Source organism: Gnatocerus cornutus, chromosome 9, assembly GCF_029298725.1.
Source record: "Gnatocerus cornutus isolate USDA-ARS CGAHR chromosome 9, icGnaCorn1.1, whole genome shotgun sequence".
Classification (NCBI taxonomy): domain Eukaryota; kingdom Metazoa; phylum Arthropoda; class Insecta; order Coleoptera; family Tenebrionidae; genus Gnatocerus; species Gnatocerus cornutus.
The window spans coordinates 12,769,248-12,794,495 of NC_142241.1; the positions used below are offsets into that span (position 1 = coordinate 12,769,248).

The 25,248-nt window shown below is 35.0% G+C and overlaps 1 protein-coding gene across 10 annotated transcripts in view; it reads left to right on the top strand.

Annotated features, from left to right (window-relative positions):
• The window catches only part of Camta (Calmodulin-binding transcription activator), a 157,132-nt gene that overhangs the window by 78,534 nt on the left and 53,350 nt on the right, over nucleotides 1–25,248 (top strand). For all 10 annotated transcript variants that reach the window (XM_088046461.1, XM_088046464.1, XM_088046466.1 and 7 more), the window contains one exon: nucleotides 20,215–20,306. In XM_088046461.1, coding sequence (XP_087902587.1) covers nucleotides 20,215–20,306 — 92 coding nt within the window. The remainder of the gene's footprint in view (nucleotides 1–20,214; nucleotides 20,307–25,248) is intronic.

Consider the following 25,248-nt stretch of genomic DNA (forward strand, 5'->3'; position numbering starts at 1 on the left):
TTATTAATAACTCTAGATCGAAGTATTATAGCAGTTAACATATGCTCGCAATCATTATAAATTGAAATAGTTAGGAAATTAATGTGCGCTTTGAAGTAGAATTCGCTATTGTTTCAGCATTTATAGTAGTAAAAAAAAGTCCGTTTCAATTACAAACTGTGGGGGAGAATTCGTTATGGATTTAAATAAACAAATAATTTTGCATTGTTAGTATTTACGTTCGTTGTTGTAGTTGTCATTTATTTATCGAATTGCCATTGTTTGACCAGCGACACAATATATTTGTTGTTTATTTAAGCAGTTTAAATTATTCATCGTCACATGTTGACAGGTTTAATAATACATTTTCAGATGGTGGCGTGCAGAGATTCTTTAAATAAATTAAAATAAATAACGTTCCGCCGAAATGTCTTGGAATAAAATGTAATCCGTATAACGTAATCTTTTATGTATAGCGCGCATCTTTTGTTTTATTTTTAAATTATATTTAGTTATTTTCCCCCAAGTTAGACGTGAGTTATTATCTTGCCTTCATCTTTCTTTTATGCAGAAATTTATAGAGTCCCTGGAGTGTTTTTGAAGATATTTGCGCTCTCTCGTTTCACACTGTAAACTGACTTCAGCATTCTGCCTTTTAATTAGATGTAATATTTAACGTACTTTCTGCATTTTTAATTACCTGTTTGTGAGTGTTGAAGCTAACGCTGCAACGACTTCAGTTTGTTTAAGTTATTAGTGAAACTTTCGAAACTGAAACTTTACTCGGCGAACGACAGTTTTGCATAAGCAACGACTTTAAAGCACTTAAACAAAATGTATGACGAAAAACTACTCGGGCGTTTTTTCGCTGCTTATAAATTCTTTAAGATGGCTCCGAAGAGTAAGTGCGCTTTTTCATAACTTGACAAAGTTGCTCACATATTTTTCTCGTGTTTAATATTCCAGTGAATCTGGTACCGGTGCTTTTTAATTATTTTCCGGTTTTAATCTCCCATCGGAGGTCCCAGAGGTCTGGTAATTTTCAACGGTGATGATTGTAGTTCAATTAAAGCCACCGTTTAATTTCATATCCTGTTAACAGTCCGTACGAAAATAATTTAAATTTCATCAACTGCGTTAAATTACAATTTGTAATTATAATGCAGCGGTCGGAAAAATGAATGGATGTTTCTATTTCAATCCGACCAATCAATTGGCGTTTTTCACCCAAAGATAAACACGATAATGTCGTTGTTAAATGATCTTGTTATTGCTTTATTAATTTCGCTCGGTATTAACATAATTTGTCCATTTTTCCTGCTGGAAATGATAACAGCGACTTTATAAAACAAGTGTAAATGATCGTCATGACAAATGGGTTCAAACAAATACCGACCATCATCAATCATAAAGTTAACAGAATGCGATCATATTTGGGAATGATGTGCTGCATGTGATGAATGAGAACAGAACACGTGCGGCTTACTACAAAAATTCATTTAATTTATTACTGGACATTTGCAAAAGTGACAGTAAATACATGTTTTAAACAATTTGCGCTCGTCCAGAACCATAAATTTCGACTGGGATTGCCAATTAAATTGTTTATATTGTTCCAACTAGTTTAAAATGTATGCTAAAAATTTAAGTGGTCATACACCTGTCCCTTTGAGTGAAGCAACATGATGCATACTCCATAAAATCCCACATGAAAGTATCCACTTTTGTACGATTTTTCTAAAGTCATTACTCACTCTGTTTACGTTTTACGACCACGAGTTTGCTTCATTTTGTACAACCAAGTCGTCACTATTTAACGAATTTTGCCTTCAGTCACTTTTGCGGATTTAGAGATATTCTCGAAAAATAGGATCTCATGTCCCAAAAAAATTAGTTTTTATGATTTTCTCATGCAATTTTCCATATAACTTAAGAACTATTACATCGATTTTTCATTGTAATGCATCATTGAAAAGGCCGAGATTTTACCTTTTTGACGCACTGCCAAACGCATTGCTATCTCTTATAGTTTAAAAGTTACAGGACAAAAAACATGGAGAAGTTTTTCGGGGCCACAACCAGTGTGATCGTCTAAACAAAAGGTGATTTTTGGGATTTTTTTTCAAAGAAAACTACTGCATGAAATGTTTTCAAATTTGGAGGATATATTTTTGCATAAATAATGAAGAAAAATTGAAATTTTTAGAACAAAATATTTAATTCTGGCCGAGTTATCAAGTATCTCCCAAGTCACTAAATAAAAAAGGCTCTCCACTGCTGCAGTGATTGCGGCCTTCACCGTAGTTAAAATAAAAAAAATTAAGATTATTAAATTCGAGATTAAACTAAAAGTTTTGAGATTTGACAAAATGGCGGAGTTTTAAAAAAAATGTCGAATTTTGCTCGAAAATTTGATGATTTTTGGATATTTTACGACCGAAAAACTGGAGGATATCGTAGAGAAAACATATATAATGATTTGTCTTTGAGTTACAACTGCAGCAAATTTGAAAAATGAAGTTTCGAGAAAAACGAGTTTAAAGATAACTTTGTTATATTTAATAACTGTTTATTATACTAATAGCTGTAACTCAAAAATTATTTAAAATATTTATTTGAAATTTTTGTATGTTATTTTTAAAGGTATAAACTATCGAAATATCGTTTTTTTTTCAAAATTTCACACTGGTTGTCCCCCTTAAAAATAATTAAACTTTTTATTATTTTTTGTCGAGGTTATTAAAAATTAATGCCTTTACTTACAAAATCTAAGCACATATCTGGTTTTCGAGTGACTTTAATGCTAACGCAGCCAAGAATAATACATTTATTTAGGGGTAGTTTTTACAAAATTTGGTGGCAAGACTGTTTTTATTATTTATTAGTTTTTTTCCAGGTAATTCTATGTAATAAAGGTGTAATGTCAAGGTTTAAATTCTAAGACCTATTTGTTTCCATTACCGGGTTAACGCCCACTTAACCACTATACCTACCTATATTGATGAACGTCCATTGTGCACACGAAACTTATCGAAAAATCGAACGTAATCGAGTTGATTGACTTTAAAACTATCCATAGACGCATATATTTCCCCCGTGGAATTGTATAATACAAAAATACGACAGGAATTAAATCTGGATTACGACTTTCATTCACTGATTTATTGCGATTCTATCAATTTTTGATGGATCATTTTGGAGCGATCGGAAAACGTATATCAACATCAATAAAACTCGAAAAAAATCCTTTCTTTAACAGACGATGGGGATTTTTATTTTACAATAATTGCGGCCGAATTCAAGGCTAATTATTGTTGTTATAATTAAATTTTCATCGGCATTTGATTGTTTGGTGTCAACCACAGTTTCACGGCCTGACACGAAACGATTCTAAAATTAGAAACGTGTTTGCAGTGAAATATGTCCAGAACACGACAGATATTTGAATAGGTTATTCGGAATTTTCAAGCAGTTTTTAACACTGCCATTTATTAAATGCACCTGCAGTTGTAAAAGTTTCTTAATTAGTTGGAAGGTCTTGAAAAATACGACGAGTCGACAATGATCTGTCAGTAAGTTAAATTAACTCTACTGGAATAGAGCCGAAATAGAACTAGTTGAACTGTCACAGGTTAATTAGCGTGTTTTCAAATTATTTGGTTTGTTCGGAGCGGAAATTACTGATTAATAACACAGGGAGTTGTTTTTCCACAATAAAACTATAAATAGTACAAAGGGTAGCTTTGAGATGGGTGCAGAAATTGTGAAGACTTTTATATTCACCGGATCCTGTGTCAGGTAATTTTTACTGTTCTGCCGTTTGAATTGACAAGGGTTTCTTACGAATTGTGAATACATTTCCTGCAGTTTTTTGCGTTCTACATCAGCGAACATGACTGCTAGAACTTTTAAAAGTGCAAAATGGACAATGTCAAAATCGTCGGAAAGTTGGCGACATTTTCAAATTTTTAAACGGAATTTTACGTTTATTGCAAATTAGATTTTAAAGAGCACGTGGTGTAGTGCGCAAAATGAGGAAGTAAACATTACGCCTTCCACTTTTCAAACTTAAAGAAACCCACGATAACACCCATAAATTTCAGTGGGTGTAAATACGGAAGTATTGGCGAGCTTTTGTGTGAAATACTTGGAAAAATTCAATTATTATGACTTCCACGGAAACGTTTAATCAGTGAAATGCTTTTTACCATCTTTGACATGAGTACAATTAATCATTCTTTCTGATTGCCCAACGGAATTTTACACATGAACAAGTTGCAAATAACATTAATCACAGCAATAAAAATCCGCGCGCCATTAAAAAATTGTGCGTGTGTTTTAAATTCATACCAATATTTATGGCAACAATCTGTCTTTATTAGTAACCGTTTTATCATTATTTAAAAATTGCAATATGGTTGAAAATCCACTATTTTTTGCGCAGTTTTAATTTTTGTTCCATAAATGCACGAAACTGATTACCGTTCAATAAAACCGGAATTGTGAGCATTGCACGAAATAATTTTAATTTTATACATCTTTCAAGTTATCGCTCGGCAATCGCAACTTCATTTGAACGTTATGAGTTTCACCGGAAATGGTTTTCTGTGTATTTGTAAAGATTTCAGTTCAGCTCATCGATTCTTATCTGGAATTACGAGCTCAACATCAAATCTTGCGTGACATCAAATTTAAATTATTTTGCGTGGAAGAACTTAATACGTGATTGATTAAAAATCTGGAGATTTTACTACTGAGGTATTCACGTTATTGTAATTTTTCCTGACGTTCCATTTTTGGTTGTTTCTTTTCGAATTAGATTGATAATTTAGTGGGAGCTTCGAACTCGGGGTTAAAGCAGCGACATCTTCGAGATTAAAATTCACTCCGTGTGTTCCATTTCCGTCCCTCTTTTAATAAGGATTTTTTATAAGTCACGTGATCTCACGATTCATGTGATGACACATTTATGTTCTTTATCAACGCCGGATTGAGCCTCCGGGCGTCTCGAACTTCAACCCTCGCCAAAGCTGAAGATGCTGGGATGTCGAGAATCGTAAAAAAAGGTCTTGAAGAGTTTGATGAGCTTAATTCTTAACTTCGATGACGGTTTTTAAGAGGGTGGTAAGGCCAATGAATGGCTGATTTTCCCATCAATAAATTACCGCGCATGGATTCAATTTCCTGTACGGTTTGTGATCGTGCATTTTAATAACTGCAGTCATAAAGTGTGGTTAGTGTGTGCGTTTCAACAAAGTGGTTAAAAAAACCATTATAGCCATTAGTGGCAACAGGTATTTCATTGGTGTTAATGATATACTTCAGCTGCAAAGCGATTTTAATTTAACGAGCTTTATTAGCTAATGTGGGATCAGCGACTTAGATCTAATTAGTGCGGGAAGTTGAAATAATTTCGCTCATTTTATCGGTCAACTTTTCCGATAAGATTTACCGATTTGGCAGTCGCACTACTAGTCTGAAATTGCTAATATTTGTACATAAACCGAATATGTGTGCCGATCGCCAACAAGATAAAACAAATTTAAGCATCATTATATCGATTTAGCTTCCAGTAATTACGTCCGTTTTATTACGCCCTGCTCTAATGTTATTGTTGTCGACTAAATTATTGTTGTTACTGACTGAAGCTCAAATGGTGTCGAGATGCAATATTGCACTTTACGTTTGTTTTAAACGTGTTTTCCCCCGAGACTCAAGATTTTTTTCGACGAGTATTAGGAGCGTATTTCATCCTTTGTTAAAGATATTGTCTGTGAATAACTTTGTATATAAGAAGCACGCCGACTTGATCTGTATGCAAAGTACATGATTGAATAAAATTCGTTGGAAATGACGCGAGCGACGGTCGATGTGCATCCAATTTATTCCATAGCGTACCCAGCATTAGCCCCCTTAACGGCGCTTATTTCCTGTTTCTGTTTTCTTTTCGTAAGCCTTTTTCTATTGCCTCATAACAGTGTTTTGCATCTGCTACAAATTACCGGACGCATCGCATGCGAGAATTACGACTCGTATTCGCTTTTCACGTTCTGCTTCGTACTTCGGCGCCTTTTTACCTTGTTATTACTCACTTAATTACGCGCGAAAACCTTCCTCCAATTTTACAATTTTTCAGAAAAAATAGAAAAAAATTAATAGTTTTACAGTGGGAAGTGAGTGCTGTACATGCGTTTCTATACTGCCGTCCTTTAAGATTCTCATTTTGCAAATAGTGTCATTTTTGATGACGGTTGTTTAAAAAGTATAAAAGCTGTTGTCCATCTCCATTTTGAGCGATTCTAATTTTTGGAAGAAATTTAATTTTAGAGGTTGTGCTTGCGAGGGCCATAAAAAATCTGATACAATTCAATTTAGAAATGCTGATTTTGTCAGAAAATTAGCAGAACTGGGACAATAAACGATTTTATAGCGAACGTTAAAAATGGTGGATGCGCCGGGTTTGGTTTAAAAACTGGACTTTATGCGTTGTGGCTTTCCACTGCCTTTTTATAGAATTACATTAACGAGGCTTTCGCCAAAAATAGTTCAAATGCGAAACCTCCAGTTATTGTTTTCCTGCCTGTCGTTTGCGAATTTGCCATATCTTATTGCGTCACAACGTATAAAGAGCCAATAAAACGTTTTATGATTTCTCACATTTTTATCGTTCGTCTCCTCTCAAATCGCCCATCAATACTGTAGCCTAGAAGTAGTACTCCAAGTGCACGAAGACGTTTCTTGGTAATTGACGGTAGGCGGTCATAAAACGTCGCAGGAAGTTTTATTACAAATTTTCAACCGGAAAATAAGCGATGCCTCCATAATATTGTTTGCCTGGCGAGATTAAGTTGGGGAGAGTGCCAACATAAATTAATGTCTTCGTTGATCCCACATAGGAAGAATCGCCATAAACTGTATTGACAAATGCTGGAGGGATTCCGAACCCGGATATATAAAATACGGGTCGACCACATTGAGAGATTACATACATCTAGCGTCTTACGACGACGCCCAGTTTATGCAGTTTTATTTATTTATCACATTTGAATTTCGCCTTGGATTAACAATAATAATAATTTCCCGTAGAACGATCGGATCAAAATCAAATCGGGAGCAAACGACGATGCGATACGAGGCCGGCACTTAACCCCGATTCTTTTATCGTAAGCGAGAAAGACAATTTAGTAGGGGCTGGAATAAATTAAAATAAAAGAGAGCCCCCCTCGACAGGGGCGAGAATCAGCCTAAAACGAAATCAAATCTAAAATCTACGTTCGAATGGAACACCGTGCGTAAGTCACGAACGCATATTTGAATTCATATGAGAAAATTTGCATAAAATGTGCCACGCTACTTTGAATTTATGACATTACTAAAAACGTATCGTGTCGGTATTTGCACACTGACACACTGATATTCTCACTATGTACTGATTCGTCGTGTTTTTAAATCTGGAATGTTTCCGGCCGTGGGAAAGCTCTAACGCTTTGCGCAAATGGGGAAATTAGTAATTCGTATGAAGCTTGTCGTCTCGTTATTGATGCGTGTTGTGGTGCTGTAATAAATTGATTTCAATCGAGGTACAATCCTAATTTATGCAACAGCTTATTCTACTCCGACATGCCCTAGAGCTTGTATTATTTTGTCTCCGGACGTTTTTACACCGAGAAAATCTTTGCCAGTTTATAGAAACGCAATTAAGTTTCAATCACGCGATTAATTTAATGGGCTGTTAAAACAACGTTGCTGTCAGTGTAAATTTGACGTTTACAAATTAATTAATGTTAATTCCGGGGGTATTAATAGAATTTAATTAACCTTGCTGGAAATGGTTCGTAACGAAATTTACCGCACTTCCTGTACACTAGTTCTCAATTTGATTAATCTCCATTAATTTCGTTACATCAAATTTACATTGACGGCCGGAAACGGGGCAACGGCGCCATTATATTAATCGCTCGGTTAAGATTTAATTGCGTCTCTATGAATAGTTCCTTCTGACAATTCAGCCATTTCTTCCACTTTTTGGTTTTTCCAAATTTGGCGAAAAATGGTGGATGCGCCGGGCAATGACTTTTAGTTTTTGCAAATAAATAAATTACACTTAATTAAACATAAAAATTGAGTGAAAATGTGTTGTGGTTCGTAATTTCCGTTCGTCGCTGCTTATTATCACTTCTCGTTTCTAGCAGAAAAAGTGGATTAGAAAAACCGTCTGAAAATACCCCAAAGCGCTTACAATCCGTCTGGAGTTTTTTGCCGCGGCGACATATGGGCTGATGTGAGTTTTTTATGCGTTTTCGGCGCTTTTGACAGGCTGTTGTAACAATAGCCCCGTCTGAAATAGTAAATATTTCGTCTGGCCCATCGAACATAATGACTCATAAATCGCGTAGCAAATGAATCAAAGCCGGTAGAGACGAGCAAACAAAAGAGGAAGAGCACATAAGCGCATCAAAGAAAATCCGAAGATAAACATTGATTTTGGAATCGGTGGCCGTCCGCAGAAACACAATAATAAATAAGAGAAGAAAAATAAGTGTGTTTTCTTTCAATCGTTTGTAGCAGGCGGCCCCGCTAACAAATCACTAGCTTGAATCGCCCAACCACAGGCCAAGATGGCTCATAACACACACTTGTACGTGGACCACAAGACTCCTTTATCAATATACGCTGCAATAAATGGCTCACGCATGACAAACTTACTGCTTTACGTGCTGATAGTGCGATGCTTTGTTTCAAATATTGCCAACGAAGAAATCTTGCGGAATGTTTCAATTTACGAGCTGTTACACCGTTTTGATCGCTTATTTCGCATGCATAAAATATAGAAATGTTTGATAACTGACCGATTTCAATGTACCGCTTGACCATAAAACCGCAACGAATTCGTAATAAATTCGCTCAAATGGGGAATAACTCCGCGGGAGACGACACTTGAAATGAAGGTTGCATTGCACCGTGTTATTAATAGTAATTATACAGGGTCCGGCAAAACTTGTCTCCACCCCCAAAATCGAGTAAACTTAAGTTATTATACATCAGTGTACGCAGAATTTTCCGCAGATTCCAAATCTGGGATTTAAATTCAGATTTGACAACAAATAACTGAGTTATGGGCGATCAAAGTTTCGGAAAGTTGATTTTCATTTTTCCTCATTTTTTCTAATTTTTAAAGTTAAATATCTCGGAAACTGTTTGAGATATTGAGATGCGGTTTGCGCCATTCTTTTTCTCGGCTCATTTTACGTTAGAAAATGTTCTCAAAAGCCCAAAAATCGATAGTCGATTTTTCGCGAAAAAAAAATCCGACAGTTTTTGGCCAATGCCTTGTTTATTTATTAAGCCAACTCAATAAATTTGGGTCTCATTTTACGCAGAATGTCGCGCTGAATCCAAAAACATGAGAATTTTCAATTTTCGTCAACAAATAACTGAGTTATGGTCGTTTGAATTTTTGGGTTGTCGCCAGAGGGCCGAATTTTTAAAGGTTTGAAACAATTCGTGCTCGATATCTCGGAAACTATTTCAGATATTGAGATGTGGTTTACGCCATCGTTTTTCTCACGATTTTTTACATAAGAAATAGTTCTTAGATTTTTCATAAGTCGAAAGTTGCAGTTTTTCGCGAAAATTTATGGCTAAAACTATGCCAAATTTCTCGTATCGATATTTTGCTTATTTTTTGGAGTATTTTTGCTTTATTATACACCATTTTACGCAGAATTTTTCGTAGATTCTAAATCTGGGATTGAAATTCAGATCCGACAACAAATAACTGAGTTATGGCCGATCAAAGTTTCGAATAGTTGATTTTCATTTTTCTCAATTTTTCCTAATTTTTCAAGTTAAATATCTGGGAAACTATTAGAGATATTGAGATGCGGTTTACGCCATTGTTTTTCTCGACTTATTTTACGTTAGAAAATATCCTCAAAAGCCCAAAATTCGATAGTCGATTTTTCGCGTAAAAAAATTCCGATTCAATCGATGAAAATTTTTCAATATTTTAATTTTTGGCCATAGCTTGTAAACTATTTGTCCGATCGATCTCAAATTTAACCAGTAGATAGATTTCGAGCTCTTCTTTTGACTGATGTATAATTTAAAGCTATTAAACGTCGTTTTAATTTTGAAAATATTGATTGAAAATCACCCTAAAATGACGTGTTCAAAACAGTTTTTGGCCAATGCCTTGTTTATTTATTAAGCCAACTCAATAAATTTGGGTCTCATTTTACGCAGAATGTCGCGCTGAATCCAAAAACATGAGAATTTTCAATTTTCGTCAACAAATAACTGAGTTATGGTCGTTTGAATTTTTGGGTTGTCGCCAGAGGGCCGAATTTTTAAAGGTTTGAAACAATTCGTGCTCGATATCTCGGAAACTATTTCAGATATTGAGATGCGGTTTACGCCATCGTTTTTCTCGTAATTTTTTACATAACAAAAAGTTCATGACGTGCTACTGAAAGAGTAAAGGTCTTTGCCTTATTGCGAGGTATTATAAACATGTTTGTTTGAGTGTTTCTCGATGAAAAGAAACTGTTTATATCATAATTGTAGGTGATTTTTTTTTCACTATTTTGACCAGGAGTCATCCGCTCCACTGTGCGTCGCGACGCCAAAACTATCGGTGATAAAAAACATTTTTTTTTCGTCAGCTTCTAGAGCTTTGTCAACTATGAGCGTATGCAAATTTTATATTTTAACTTTGAAATTATAAACGATTTTGGGGGTAGACACGAGTGTTGCCGGACAACCTAAAAACCGCTTTTCTTTATCCACTTGTGGGAGAGACGAACCTGTCCGCCAAAGCCGCCGATTTACCCATTTGAGGGCAATTAATTTCGCATTTCAAATTAACACGGATCCTGATCAAGTCTAAATACGCTACATAGCAGCCCCTGATTTACGAGCTGGAGACAATACGTCCTTCCCTCACTAATGATTAAACGTAATTCGATTATGATAATTAAAACAATATCGCCTTTGTGATTATTTGCTTTCGTCACCTTTTCAGCTCGGCCATATGCTATAATTTCGCATTACTGCATTTACACGTAATTACCGTCTAATGGGAAAGCTTTTGAAGTTCTTTGTGCACGCTTTCGTGCTTGGCTTTCGCTTTTTTATCAGCCACATTTAAAACCGTGTGATTTTAGAATCAAATTCATCGCGTACATGCCATTTGAAACGTGAAATTTTCGGCTGCATATGTTCTCGTGTTAACGTTTCTAAAGGAAATTTCCCGTTTAATCCTTGCCTAGTTTTCCACGTAAGTGCTTAATTAAATTAATTATTATTTACACTTTCATTTTTTCATTTACACGTGTATACTTTTTAGCAATGCACGCGACAATTTCGGTTTGCGACATGCGATCTGTTGAAAAAAAAACTCTTTAATTTGGTGTTTATTTTTCGAATAAGTTTAAAACCTTTCATGAATAATTCAAATTTTATTAAAATTTACATACGCATGTTGAGGCTGTTTCAAAGATGATAACACCAACCGTATTTTTATTTATTTAAATTGCCGGTGGAATGTACACATTCGTTTTCGTGTCAAATCTTGCTTGTTAATGCTTATTTTCTGATTTTGTGACTTTGAAATGGAGTTTTAAGTGGCTGGATAAGCTCCTAATTGTCGGATCGTTACCAGAAAATGATTGCTTGCGATTATTTTTGGATTAACGTTGTGTACATAACTTTTTTATGTGACAGAATGGCCGAGTGAGTGTTTTCCAATTAATTAATTTAAGTAGAGCCCAAGTTGTTTCGTAAGCCGCTTTTAAGTTAATTTCGTTAGTCAGTATTTATCATCAGCAATGTTATGATCTTCACGAGCGAAAATAATCCTTTTAAAATATCCGATAAAGCTAATTAGGTCTGCTCTTAAATAATTTACACAAGATAATCTCTTTACAGCGTGCCAACTTTAACAATTTAACTAGTTTCTCCTATAAATAGGCCCATTGGGCTTAAGACTTTAATTGCACAGAGCAGTAAATATTCATTAAATTGCCAAAAACCAACAATTAATTTATTCATGTATGACTCGAGGAATTCGCAGCGCACACAAGACAATTGAGATCAAAGTTAAATTATTTTTTCTCTGAGAAATTTCTGTGATGCGTTCCAGACGGTGAACGAGGCTAATGGTAATAACTTGATGAAAAATTGTTATGACAGTCGGAGATTATCAACAAACACCCAAATGAACAGTTTTAAATTAATTGGGCACCGAGCAAAGCTTTCGTTTAATGCGAAATTGAACGCAGTCCAATATTCCGATAATATATTCAAACCTAACAAGTAGGTGTGTTTTGAATTTCAAAATAGTTGTTTATTTTTATCGATCTTTCCAGAGTTGTATTTCTATTTTAAAAGTCTAGGTCAGTGTTCCCCGTATTTTGCACGTTACATTTTAACTCAATGGTGCTTAATAACGTGGGAAGCGTCGTAAAGCTTCGGAATTTTATTTTAATTAATTTTGAATTGATGGTTTAAGAGCTTATCCTTCGTCTGAAGTAATAATTTACGGAATGATTCGTTCACTTTGTTTACCCGCTTTGGTGCAGGAAAATTTATGTTTACATAAATAAGTTCCTAGGTATTTTCGTCGAGAAAATGCGATATTGTGGTATGAACGGAGGATCTCAATTTCTCTTACAGAAACGCTATTTACGGCTTTCAGCATAACTGCTTGACAGACATCTTTATATTTTAAAATTTTTGCGAAATTAATTTTCGATTCCTATTGTCATATTTTCAACTTTCGGTTTTACTATTAATACAAGTTTTCCACTCAACGTAAAATATTTAAGACGATTTTAAAACTTACTTACACTCGAACCGTAAAACTTCCATGTTCATTTTTCATCCAAAGCTTTGTTGTCAAACTTTTATGTGTAATCTAAAGCTTGCAACGAGAATATAACCGTACGTTTGGTTCTTTTGACTACTTTAAAATATTGAATGAAGCTCGTAATAATTCGTAGTGAATTTAGTTTAAATTAAATTAATTTAACAGTTAGTCTAATCTACTTCTGCACAATATCGGCAATGACACGTTGTCACCCCGACTTTAAGTAAGCAGGAGAGTTTTATATTCCTGCTAATTCGCAAGAATGTTATAAATCGTCGTTCTCAAGTTAAAACCACTCCCGCATTTCACAATCGTGTATGATTTGGTTACGTATTGCGCCTCGAAGGCTTCGTGTTGCTCTTGTTGGAATTTATGACCGGTTGTAGAAAACTCGTATTTCCTCCAAAGAAGCAGAAGCTGCAAGAGCAGAGACGTTGAAATTTGTATAACCGCACTGTGAGAGAGCAATGAAGCATATTTCGGTCATAAAATTGATTAAAGCGGTGAAAATGGCGCGCTCTGTTCGCCAACACGTCAACAGAAACGTGTCTCGGTGTTAACATTTTCGAATGGGTAATGATCGAATTAATTGGAAGAGTGAGAGTGGCGTTTGATTATGTTTCTCACTCGGCAAATATCAAGTGGAGGAAGACTAGGAAGTTGCAATAACACAATTATTCTTGTAATTTCACACGACGACTCGGAAATGTGCTTCTAGCTATGGCACTGAACTCATCTGAGCTCGTATGCTAGATTGATTGTTTGTTTAAGTGGCGTAATTTATTCGAGAAATGGGATACCATTTCTCATGTGATAGATGCTGTCTTATACTCGTAGATCATAATAAACGATTTTTGGGATCACAAGTTTGCAAAAAATTGAAAAACGAAGATGGTTGGGGGTGGGATGGCAAAGATGATTTATTGAGTTCGGGACAACAATTAACACTTTTTTGGCCTGGAACGAAGCGGCCATAAAATCTTTCATGCACTAGCAAAAGCTAGAAATACAGTTTTGCAGAGCGTCCCACCCGGCGCATCCACCATTTTTAACAAATTTTACTAGGTCTGCTTTTATTGATCGAAACACAAAGTAACAATTTGTTTAAATATTTTGTTTATACTATTTTACACCTGAAATGTAATTGAATTCCTTACGGAACCGACACATTCTCCTTTTGTCTGCGTACGAATTTTAGTTAAGGATGTCTAAAATTTTTGCTTTGCCCTAAAAATTAAAATTTTTAAAATTTGTGTTTTTGGAGCTACAATTTTGCAATTCGCAAAGTTAATACAGGACTCAAAACTAGTAACTTCCCCAAATTTCATAACTGTAACATCAAAATTACCAAAATTACGAATTTTATAGTGAAAGATGTCCGAAAATTTTGCTTCGATTTACAAATTAAAATTTTTACAGTTTACGCTCAGTTTTTCTTTTGTTTTTCTTAACAGTTATAAAATTCCTCCGCAGTGTTTTAAAAGCGGATTTAAAAAGCTTTCCAACGACCTATGAAATCCATCGCTTCGGTTACCAGTTCTCATGATATTTTTGAAAGACTGAACTGATATTTCAAAAATGGGCTTTGGATTCTAAATCTGGAGGCAATTTCACTTATAAATTAAAACTAGTGAACTGTCTCGGTCAAAATCAACCCAGCAACAGGAGCACTGTTAAAACGTAAGAAAAATGGGCAAACGGAACTTTTGCCAAGACGTAAATCTATTTAAATGTTGTTTCTTAGCGGTAAGCGCCGCAGATTTTCACGCAAATTTCCTTATTTGTAATCGTAATGAAGCTTGTAACCCAGTTGTGACGTAAATAACTATCAAAAACCGGTCAAGACTTTTTTTTGGCTTTTGAAATGGGACTACAAATAGTTTTGCTTTGAAATAAAAGTAAAAAAATTATCTCTAATATCTTTAGACAAATAGTGACATCATTAACACAATTAGCTTGTGATTCATAGCCAATTAATTTCATCCCAAATAAAAATTGTCAATTCTTAATCCGAATAAATTATGCGCAATGGAAGTTTGCCAATTCAAGCGTTGGTATTTTCGATAATACGTTACAAAACAATGCTATGGGTTTTCAGAAATCCGACATTTATGCTGGTAGCATTTTACTGCATTTAGTCTGAAATAATAATTGAAATACTTCAGCGTAAGTATATATGTATTTATAGCCGAAATAACAGGATGTTTTAATTTGCGACACGAAACACACACCTCAGTTAAATAAACGTGTCAGATAGTGAAAAAAGACTTGAAATCAATTGATTGGTGTTGGAATATTAGCGTTATAATCGCAAACCGATCGAGAGAAAGGGTAGATTGAGGGTGAACTAAGTGAACAGCGGCCATGTTGTGATGGCTGATTGCTGAGGGACTTGAAGCCCACACCGGGTCAACTGGATTAGGGGTAATGAGAGGCATTCAATTACCATAGCAAGTGCTCCACTCTTCCTTCGATGGATTGAACTGAAAATGCTTCAGGTGTTTTCAGGCTGTGACGACAATTTTCAAAGGAGCGATTCCTTTGAATCTAATTACATTTTTTTTGGCATCATTTGAGAAGGTAAAGCGACGATGCGTTTTTATGAATTTTTTTCGCGGCCATTCTAGAAGACAAAGGAGCCCCAGAGCCAATTACTGGTTCTCTTTTAATCTAAATTAATTGACTTTTAAAATAAGCAAGTTGGTGAGCGTCTCGCGTTACAAAAACGGATGCAATTATACGATGAGTGGCAACGAGTATTTCGTAAATAACTTCCACGGGAGCAACAATAAAGTTGTGTTATTTTCAAGAATGAAGGAATTCGGTTTTGCGGTAAAACGTTCTGTAAATAATGAAGATAAAACAAGGGTCGTGGCATTCTTTTGGAAATCGAGTACGAGTCCAAGTTGGGTCATAGCATCATTAAATCTTGCAGAATACGACGTCTTAGATAAGTCGGACTCGTCTCTGTCGGTATTTACAGTGATCCTTATAATAAAGTATACAAAAAGTCCCCGCCGGCCATAAATCAGAAGGTCGGCAAGGAGTTGCCGATAAATAAGGACATCCGTCGGTCGTTGGAGTAGTGAGTGTAGCAGTCGGCCCATTTGGGAGCAGCATCAGCACATTCGGGGCGCGGACCGTAAAATCAACCCTCCGCTGACGTGGAAGGACACGTTCAACAATCAAACGACAAGGGGGCGACAGTCCAGGTTGAGCAACCCTACGACGTCTATCTAGCAAAATCGATGCGAAACCACCCTCAATTCTTTAAATCACCACAAACGAAAACTCATCGTGTTGTCCGCCCACGATTCGGATGGACCTTTCAAATGAAATGCGGAAGGAAAGCAACCTAATTGGCTCGATTTTCGCTCATAAAACGCCGAAATGCACGATTTACGTTTTTCATTGTTTACGCTGACAAAGACAACGACTGCACTAAAAATTCGGTCTGAATGCAGCTGCAAATCAACGTGTTTGGTCAACCAAGAATGGATCTTCACAATTGGGATGTTAGTGATTTTCAGGTTTCGGTTCCAACGACTCGAATGAATTTTTCATGATTTTTGTTCATTTTTATTCCAGAGCTCCACATTTTCCCACACGGTTAATGTTTTGCGTCTATTATAAAATTTTGTTGTTGGGTTTCGTGCCAGAACAGTTAAATCAGGCGAGCTGATTAATTCAATGAGTAAATGTTACGTTGCGTAATGGACAAAACTTTATATGATTCACTACAGTTGTACCAACCGCAGACTCGTTAAATTGTCCAGGCAAAATAAACATGAACCTCGGAATAATTCGCATAAGGCTGATTTTTTGTGTGCTTTTGAAATTTTTGTGTCTATTTTGCCTGGACTAAAATTAAAGATTTACAATACGAGAGAAGTGGCATCTGCTGTCATGTCAGTTCTTTTACTTATCATGATTAGTCGTAGGAAAAAATTCTCCTGGGTGCCAGTCGATCCGATGATGCCAAACAGTTATCTCTTGTATTAATTTAAAAGCAGCAGTGGTGGCGTATAGCGGACAGGTCAGGACAGCAGATGGATGTGGAGACTTGAGACTTGAATTATAGAAGAGTTTCAAAAGAGCAGCTGGTGTCACACGAGGCGACGCACTCCACGAAAATGAGTACATATATGAAGAGAAACGCGACTCGACTTGCCAAATAAATTCATCTTTAAATGCATGCGCCCGTTAGTTTGCTTATTTTTGATTGTACAGCAAAAGCCAACAAAGAGAGCTTCTCTTGTCAATTTTTAACATCGCTTGCTAGGGATTTGGAATTTTCTACGTGCACATCTATTATGCATATTGTTCGGTGATTCTAGTTTTATGTTAAGGCACCACTGCGGATTATGGCGCGGAATTATAAATGAACACACATTTTATTACTGGCCTCCGTATCTGCGCTTTAACACGTATTAAAAAAAGTGGGAAAAATAACCGTCGAGGGAACTCGGTCGTCTGGAGTCGTTAAGAAAGTCTTGCATTTCACTGTACGCAACATGCAGGCTCCTCCTAAAATAACATCAACTATTTCTGGGAACGTTTAAGTGCATACCGGACAATTGGAGATGGAGACTTGTACCTGCTGGCCTCCATCTCCTGTGCGGCTATTTCTGGATGCGCTGACAGATGCACAAGAAGCGATAAGGAAATTTCCGATTAAAAATAATTCCCGCGGTTAAACAACCGAATTTGTATTCCCTAAAGTCACTTTTGTTAACGCCTCCACTTGTCTCCGAATCTGGTTTATGCTAAACTTATTCACAAGGAGAGTGCCGTGAATGATAATTATTATTGGCAGACATTGATTTCGTTTCAAGTAGAAAGGGCTAGTGTGCACTATGTATTATTCAGCAATTTCACTACTCCAGCAAATGGATAGTATTGGGTATGTGATTTTCGAATTCAACAAGCGTTAAGGAAACGCCATAACTACAGCGTCCTAGCTTTACGAGTTTACTTAATAGGTAGAAAACGAAAAAACATTCGTTCTATTTCCAAGACAAAGGGACTAAACAATGCTATTTAAACATGCATTTTCGGAGGTCTGAAAATTTCATTAATTTAGTGCAAGACTAATTTTGTAAGTGATTTATTTAGACTACAAAGGTTCTCTGCTTTAAGAGAATGAATCGTATATTTCATTTGGGAGCGACAAAAAATAATTGCATCGTGCACGATAATTAATGCAGATTGCAAGAATCGGCCAAATGGCGAGAGTTAATCATCCTTTCGGCAACAAATCAGAGGTAGAAATCGGTTGTAGCTATTCATAACGCCAGGCTCTGTTACCAAATTATTTCTCTTACCACGAGATTTTTTTAAATTTGTAAATTCTATTTCTTCAACTTAATCAGTTCGTAATTTGGCACACTTGATAAGCGAGGCAGAAGTAGCAACCTCTTCAAATTTTATCACTGAAGAATGAAAATTTCTAAAGTTACGAATATTTATACAAAATTTCATAGATTTTTAAAATAAAAATTTCTAAATTCTGTTTCTTTGGCTCAATGAATTTGTTATTTTAATCATTTGATAAACAAGTTCAACATAGTAATTTCACCAAATTTCATCAATGGAGTACGAAAACTTCCAAAGTTACGAATTTGTATACAAAATTTCATAGATTTTTGAAAATGAAAATTTCTAAATTCTGTCTCTTTGGCTCAATTAATTTGAAATTTGGACCAGTCGATGAAGAAGTTCAAAATAGTAATCTCACAAAATTTCATCGATGGAGTGTGAAAACTTTCACAGTTAGGAATTTTTTTACAAAATTTTATAGAATTTTGAAAATTAAAATTTCTAAATTCTGTCTCTTTGGCTCAATCAATTTGAAATTTTAACCAGTCGATAAACAGATTCAAAACAGTAATCTTGCCAAATTTCATCGATGGAGTATAAAAGTTTCCCAAGTCACGAATTTTAATACAAAATTTTGTAGATTTTTGAAAATCAATTCGTAATTTGGATCAGTTGATAAACAAGTTAAAATTAGTAATCTCATTAAATTTCATCGATGAAATAAGAAAACTTCCAAAGTTACGAATTTTTATACAAAATTTTATAGATTTTCGGAAATCAAAATTTCTAAATTCTGTTGCATTAAGTTAATCAATTTGTAATTTGACACACTTGATAAACGAGTTAGAACAAGAAACCTCCGCAACTTTGATATGAAATACAAACACTTCCAAAGTAACGACTTTAGTCACAAATTATTCCTTCGTTGTTGCTATTATTGGATTTTTGTCGCACTAGTGTGGAAACCCTAAGTTGCTAAATTGCTGTACGTACAATCCTACAAAATGTATTTAAATTCTTTGACGTAGAGAGTTGTGCAGGACTTTTCCAGTTAGTATCAGCAGAAAGCTTTAATACGTAAAATAAACCAAACTTTGTACAAATAACTATCGGACTGATAGAGCTAGAAAAGAAAAAAGTGTAAGCTAGCGAGCCCGGTATGTGAATCTTATTGCACAATACCGAGCGTAGAAAGAAGCCAAGCAAAAAAGTAGACTCTGAACAATTAATTAACTTGTTTGAAAGCTCTTTCATCCGTAGAAAATCAGACAATCGGAGTTGAATACACGAGCTTGAAAGGATTTTTCATTGAAAATCCTTTTGTCGCCTTTAAAAAAACTTGTATGCAGTTTTATTGGACATTGATAGCATTTAGAGCCGCTTTGAGTCGGGATTTTGTAATTGTCGGTTCATGCATTAGCGTTCCTCCGAATCACTGACATAATCTAGAGAAGCACTCTCGCTGGAAAAAGCTCTTCTGGCACAACAAAGCCCAATAAAAGCGACCGATCACCTTTCAGCTTGCCACTGATATCTAGTGCGCTAGAAATTCTCTCTTCACGGAAAGCGTATAATTTCAGATCAAATATTAGCGGACTTGAACTGGGTTGTCTCTGTATGTTATCCTGAAAGTAAACAGATCCTGATACCGCTTCTCGTGTCAAGTCCTTCTCTCTAAACCGCATTATCCGTTCCAGGAACTTTATGGCTTTTAGACGTAATTATAACCAAGCGATAATGATTTTATTGGGGATACAAACAGACTTTTCATTTAAATTTCGCGATAAAACTGTTTACACCAAAGGAGCGAGAATTTGTGCGAATCGAGCGTAAAATAGATCCTCATAAATGGTAATAAGAAAAGACCGTTTTGTTGCGAGTAAACGCAACTTTACGACTGTGTTATTATTTATTCGCATGTCTCATTATCATAATTATCGTAACTCCCAATTCCCTAATGAACATTAGCACATTAAGCCCGGGAGTAGTGCGCCAGAGTCCGTTTAACTTAACGCATTGTCCTCCATTGAGTAATGATCTTGTTGCAGATGGAGAGCCCATCAAACTGCCCGAAAATCTGGAGAGTCTTCCTCGAGCCGACCATTTCCCTACGCAAAGACACAGATGGAACACCAACGAGGTAAGTTTATTAATTTTCTATGATTAAATGTTTACGTCGCATTTTAATCTTTCAAAGAGTATCCGTCCGTTATGATACGTCATATAAAATTACAGTATAATAAAATAAATGGCGGCTATCATTACTAAATGGCTGCAACTGTACAATTTCACCATTTCTTTGAACGAACAACTTTACGTTATTGTTATTACGTCGTTTTATTGCAAGTTTATTCCTAGTTGAATGCTTGACGTGTTTTCAAGGGGCTGTTGTGTTCGATAAACGAGACATTATGTTTTAGTAAGGTGGGCATCAAATGCGAGTTATTGAAAAGTCCTTTGATTGGACGGAAAATTGAAATTTTAACTAAATACATTCATAATATTAATGTCGAGGTCGATGTCATGGGTGTGAACTTAATTTTTGATATAAAAATTTGTAAATTCTGCCTCTTCAATTCAATCAATTTGTAATTGGGCACACTTGTTTATAGAGTCAGAGGTAATAACCTCCCCAAATTTTACCGATGAAATTTGAAAACTTTTAAAGTTACGAATTTTAATACAAAATTTTGTAGATTTTTAAAAATCAAAAGTTCCAAATTCGGTCTTTTCGGCTTAATCAATTTGTAATTTGGAGCAGTTGATAAACAGGTTCTAAATAGTAATCTCAGATAAAGAATGAGAACTTCCAAAGTTACGAATTTTTATACCAAAGTTTCATAAATTTTTGAAAACCAAAATTTCTAAATTCTGTCTCTGCGGCTCAATCAATTTGTAATGTGAACCAATCGATAAACAAGTTTAAGATAATAATTTCACCAATTTCATCGAAGAAATAAGAAAACTTCCAAAGTTACGAATTTTTATTCCAAAATTCATAGATTTCGAAAACCAAAATTTCTAAATTTTGTTTCTTCGGCTGAACCAATTTGTAATTTGGCCCAGTCGATAAACAAGTTCAAAATAGTATTCTCACTAAATTTCATCCATCAAGTATGAAAACATCCAAAGTTACGAATTTTTATACAAAGTTTGATAAATTTTTGAAAACCAAAATTTTTAAATTTGGTCTCTTCGGCAGAATCAATTTGAAATTTGGACCAGTTTATAAACAAATTCAAAATATCTCACCAAATTTCATCGCTAAAGCATAAAGCCTTTCAAAGTTACGAATTTTTTTACACAATTTTGTAGATTTTCAGAAATCATAATTTCTAAATTCTGTCTGTTCAACACAATCAATTTATAATTTGGCACACTTGAAAAACAAGTTAGAAATAGTAACTTCCCCAAATTTCATTAATAAAGTACAAAAACCTTCAAAGTTACGATTTTTTTGCAAAGTTTTGTAGATTTTGAAAATATTTTTTTTAATTCTGTTTTTTCGGCTCAATCAATTTGACTGTTGTGTTCGATTAAACTAGACATTTTTTTTTGAAATCAAAAGGAAACGAACTTGCAATTTTTATAATTGATGGATGCGCCAGTTCGTCTTTCCATTTTTCCTTCTTTTCATTTGCAGAATTTTACCAAACTCTGAAAATACAAAAACCTTACAAAATACTCCGACTTGTTACCTCGCATTTCCTCTTTCCATGTTGCATAATTCAAATTTAAATCAACAAAGGCAATAAATCAAAACGTATTCAAATCACCGAAATTTTCGACATAGCTCAACCCATTTTCTAATCAGATAAAGCTTAATTTGCCGCAAAACTAGCCTCCGATAGTTTTTAAATCCTAATTTAAAAACTTAAACGTTTGATCTCGTGCGAACTTTCCTTGATTTTTGTTGAATTCTGGATTTGGCTCCAAATGAATAATTTAATAGTTTGAATAAAGTTCGACTTCCTGGCATTAATTTTCATTAAAAAACTTCGTGTACAAAATTTCAGTAACGTGTTATAGACACATTAAATCAAGCAAAAAAGCATACAGAAATAGTTTTTTTGCTTTGTCGCATGTCGGAGATAGGAGTTGATTTATTGGTAATAAACTGAGGTGTCGATGATTGGTCAGAATTTGAAAGAATGTGGAGATGTTAAATAAAAACTCCGCGAAGCGAAGAAAGAAATAAAGTAGCAACATGTGCGTCTTTGGAGTGTAAAAATAATGCAGATATCATCACGATTCGGTCGCATAGTCTTAATAAATAGGTTATGTGCGCAAAAATATCCGAAGAGTAATAGTTTGAGAGCACTCTTGGAAACGAAATGACTCGTACGAATTTTATGATGGTGCCGGTGCGTATCATTTTGAAGCTTAGGAGTTTTGAGACACAGCAGCTTTCAGAATGAACACTAATAGGTCGTTAATATTTCCCGGAGTGTTGTGGTGCTTGAGTTTAATTTAATTTTAGAACTTTCGGGGAGTCCCTCTTCAATTGGAGCATAAAATACAGACCTAGGGAATTTGTGTAAAAACTGAAAATTTATCACATGACTGAATATTGTTATGGTCAATGAAATTTTACCCGTCATAAATTTTAAGTAGCAGTGACGAGCCCGGATAAAATACGCTCATAATTTTTAATTTTTCGATTTGATTCGATTGAAAAACTCAAACGTGGTTGGATATTTAAGTTTTGTCGACTGAAAAAGCACCATTAAAACTTTCAGCGACAAAACGTGCCTGAAGTCATTGCGACTGTAGAATGTCATAAAGTCCGCTCTACGCAAGACATTAATTCTCAATTTAGCGGCGTCTGTTTGCGTAGTTTCGGTCTTACTTCCATCTAATTTAACTTCTAGATAACGCTGTCTCGGGGCTTCTCCCCCTCGGTTCGGCCCTGGGCATTTTATTTCGTGTTTTGTCCTGGAATTACTTATCTGTATTCAATGCCACCGTTCTGATACACATTGCAAAGGTTATCCCCCAGATTCCCGAACGCAAAACACGGGAAGACTCACAATTTTATGCCTGAAATATTCGCTTTCTCCTCCAGGAATAACTTTATACGGCCAAAACGTCCGCCACGTCTCTCACTTGCTTCATCCCCTTTTATACAAAAAAAGATTCCTGACGTTTAGATCACAATCCAACATATCTCGGCTACATAAATAAGTATCCCGGATTAAGCTCAACCCGTCCCTTCGTTAATTGTAGGAATTGTTCGCACTCATTAAAAATGATTTTCTGCTAGAATTAGCGAACGATTTCCTTTAAAGACTCTGCAGCACTTAACTGAGACCAGTGGAACGGAATACAATTAATTTGTTATTCTTTGTAAAATATCTAGACTGTTTTTGTAATTATAAACAATCCGGACTCCGAGCATCGAGCGTTATCCATGTTTGGACATATTTATGCAAAAATATACAAGGAAAAATGTCCGTTTTATATTCAGCGTAAACAAGTTTTCCGTGGACTTTTTTGTGCGAGTGTGGGCCGCTTTGTAAAACGGATCGATTGTGGCTACTTCCAACTTGAATATCTATCACGGGGTTAAATAACTGTCAGCCGAATGGTCTACACGTCATTTCAACTACCAATACACACCCACGAGAGCTTACCGGTGGAATTCTAAAGAATCTCGCTGGAATTCGGGTAGAAAATGTCGAACGAAATAAAGTCACTCAGCAAACCCGCCCCATTGAATGAACGGCGACTTTTAATTATGCCGTTTCCTTCAAAAATCACTATTTATTCAAAGCAACACGTTTTTATGGAATTTTAAAACGTACGTAATTGCTTTAATCGACGAGGAACTACTCCCTCACAATCGATTTAATGATACGTTCGTGAATAAAGTCGTAATTACTGCTGCAACTGTTCATTGTTCTATTCGACTTCTTTCGCGGTGCGAATTGGAATCTGATAAGATTTTCTTTGTGGTTTGCATAAGCCAGTATTTTGGTAGATTAAAGAATTCGAAAGTCATTACTGCGATATTGCGGACTTATCGGGTAGAAATTAGTTTCGAAGATTTACGGCTAATCTGCTTAATTTCTTTGAATTCTAAAAAGCGGGCTCAAATACATATTTATAAGGCTTAAAAATTACACGATGGAAAAGCTCATCACGTAACATTCAATTCGCACGAGTGGCAAACAATATTTTTCTGCAATCGCAGATACTGCAAGTGACAGTTCTTTTAAAATTGACACATAACTTGATTGCACTGTTTTGAGGTGGTTTTAGTATAGAAAGGTGAAAATTGTCGGTTTTCCAGAATTAAATAAGAAATTTGGCATTTTGACTTTGTCCTGAAAATAAAAAAATATATAAATTCTTTCTTTTAGTTCCACAATTTTGTCTTTTAACACACTCAATAATTACTTGGGAAGGAATAAGCCTACCAAATTTCAGAGCTTTAACGTTACCATTACATTACAGAATTTAATTAAAATTTTGACTCTAGAGCTACGTTTTGAAAGAAAAAAATCTAGAATAATTGTTCTAAAATCTTCTAGTTAGTACGCTCAATAACCACCATTAAAGGGCTAAGTTCTGGATTTTAACGTGAAAACTTTTGGATTTACATAATTTTGGAACAAATTTGGAATATCGAACTTGTTCGGAAAATAAAATTCTCTAAAATTTTTACTTTCAATTCGACAATTTTCTCATCTAACATATTCTAAGAATATTTGAAGACGAATAAGTTTGCGAAATTTTAGTCCTTTAAACTGCAGGAGTTACATAAATTAAAAAGAAAATTTTGAATTAAGTTTGTCCTGCAGATGAGAAATTCAAAAATTTTTCTTGCTTGTTCTAAAATTCTATAATTTTGTGTGTTTAATAAATGACTGTAAGTGAATAAGTCTACCCAATTTTAGAATTGTAACGTAAAAACTGTCCGATTTAAAAAAAAAAATGTATTTGTATTGAAAAAAAAACAACAAAATAATTTTATTTCAGTTTTGTTATTCAACACACTCAATGAATATCTGGAAAGGAATAAATCCACGAAATATCAGTCATTTAACTTTAAAACTGCAGGATTTACAGAAATTAACAAC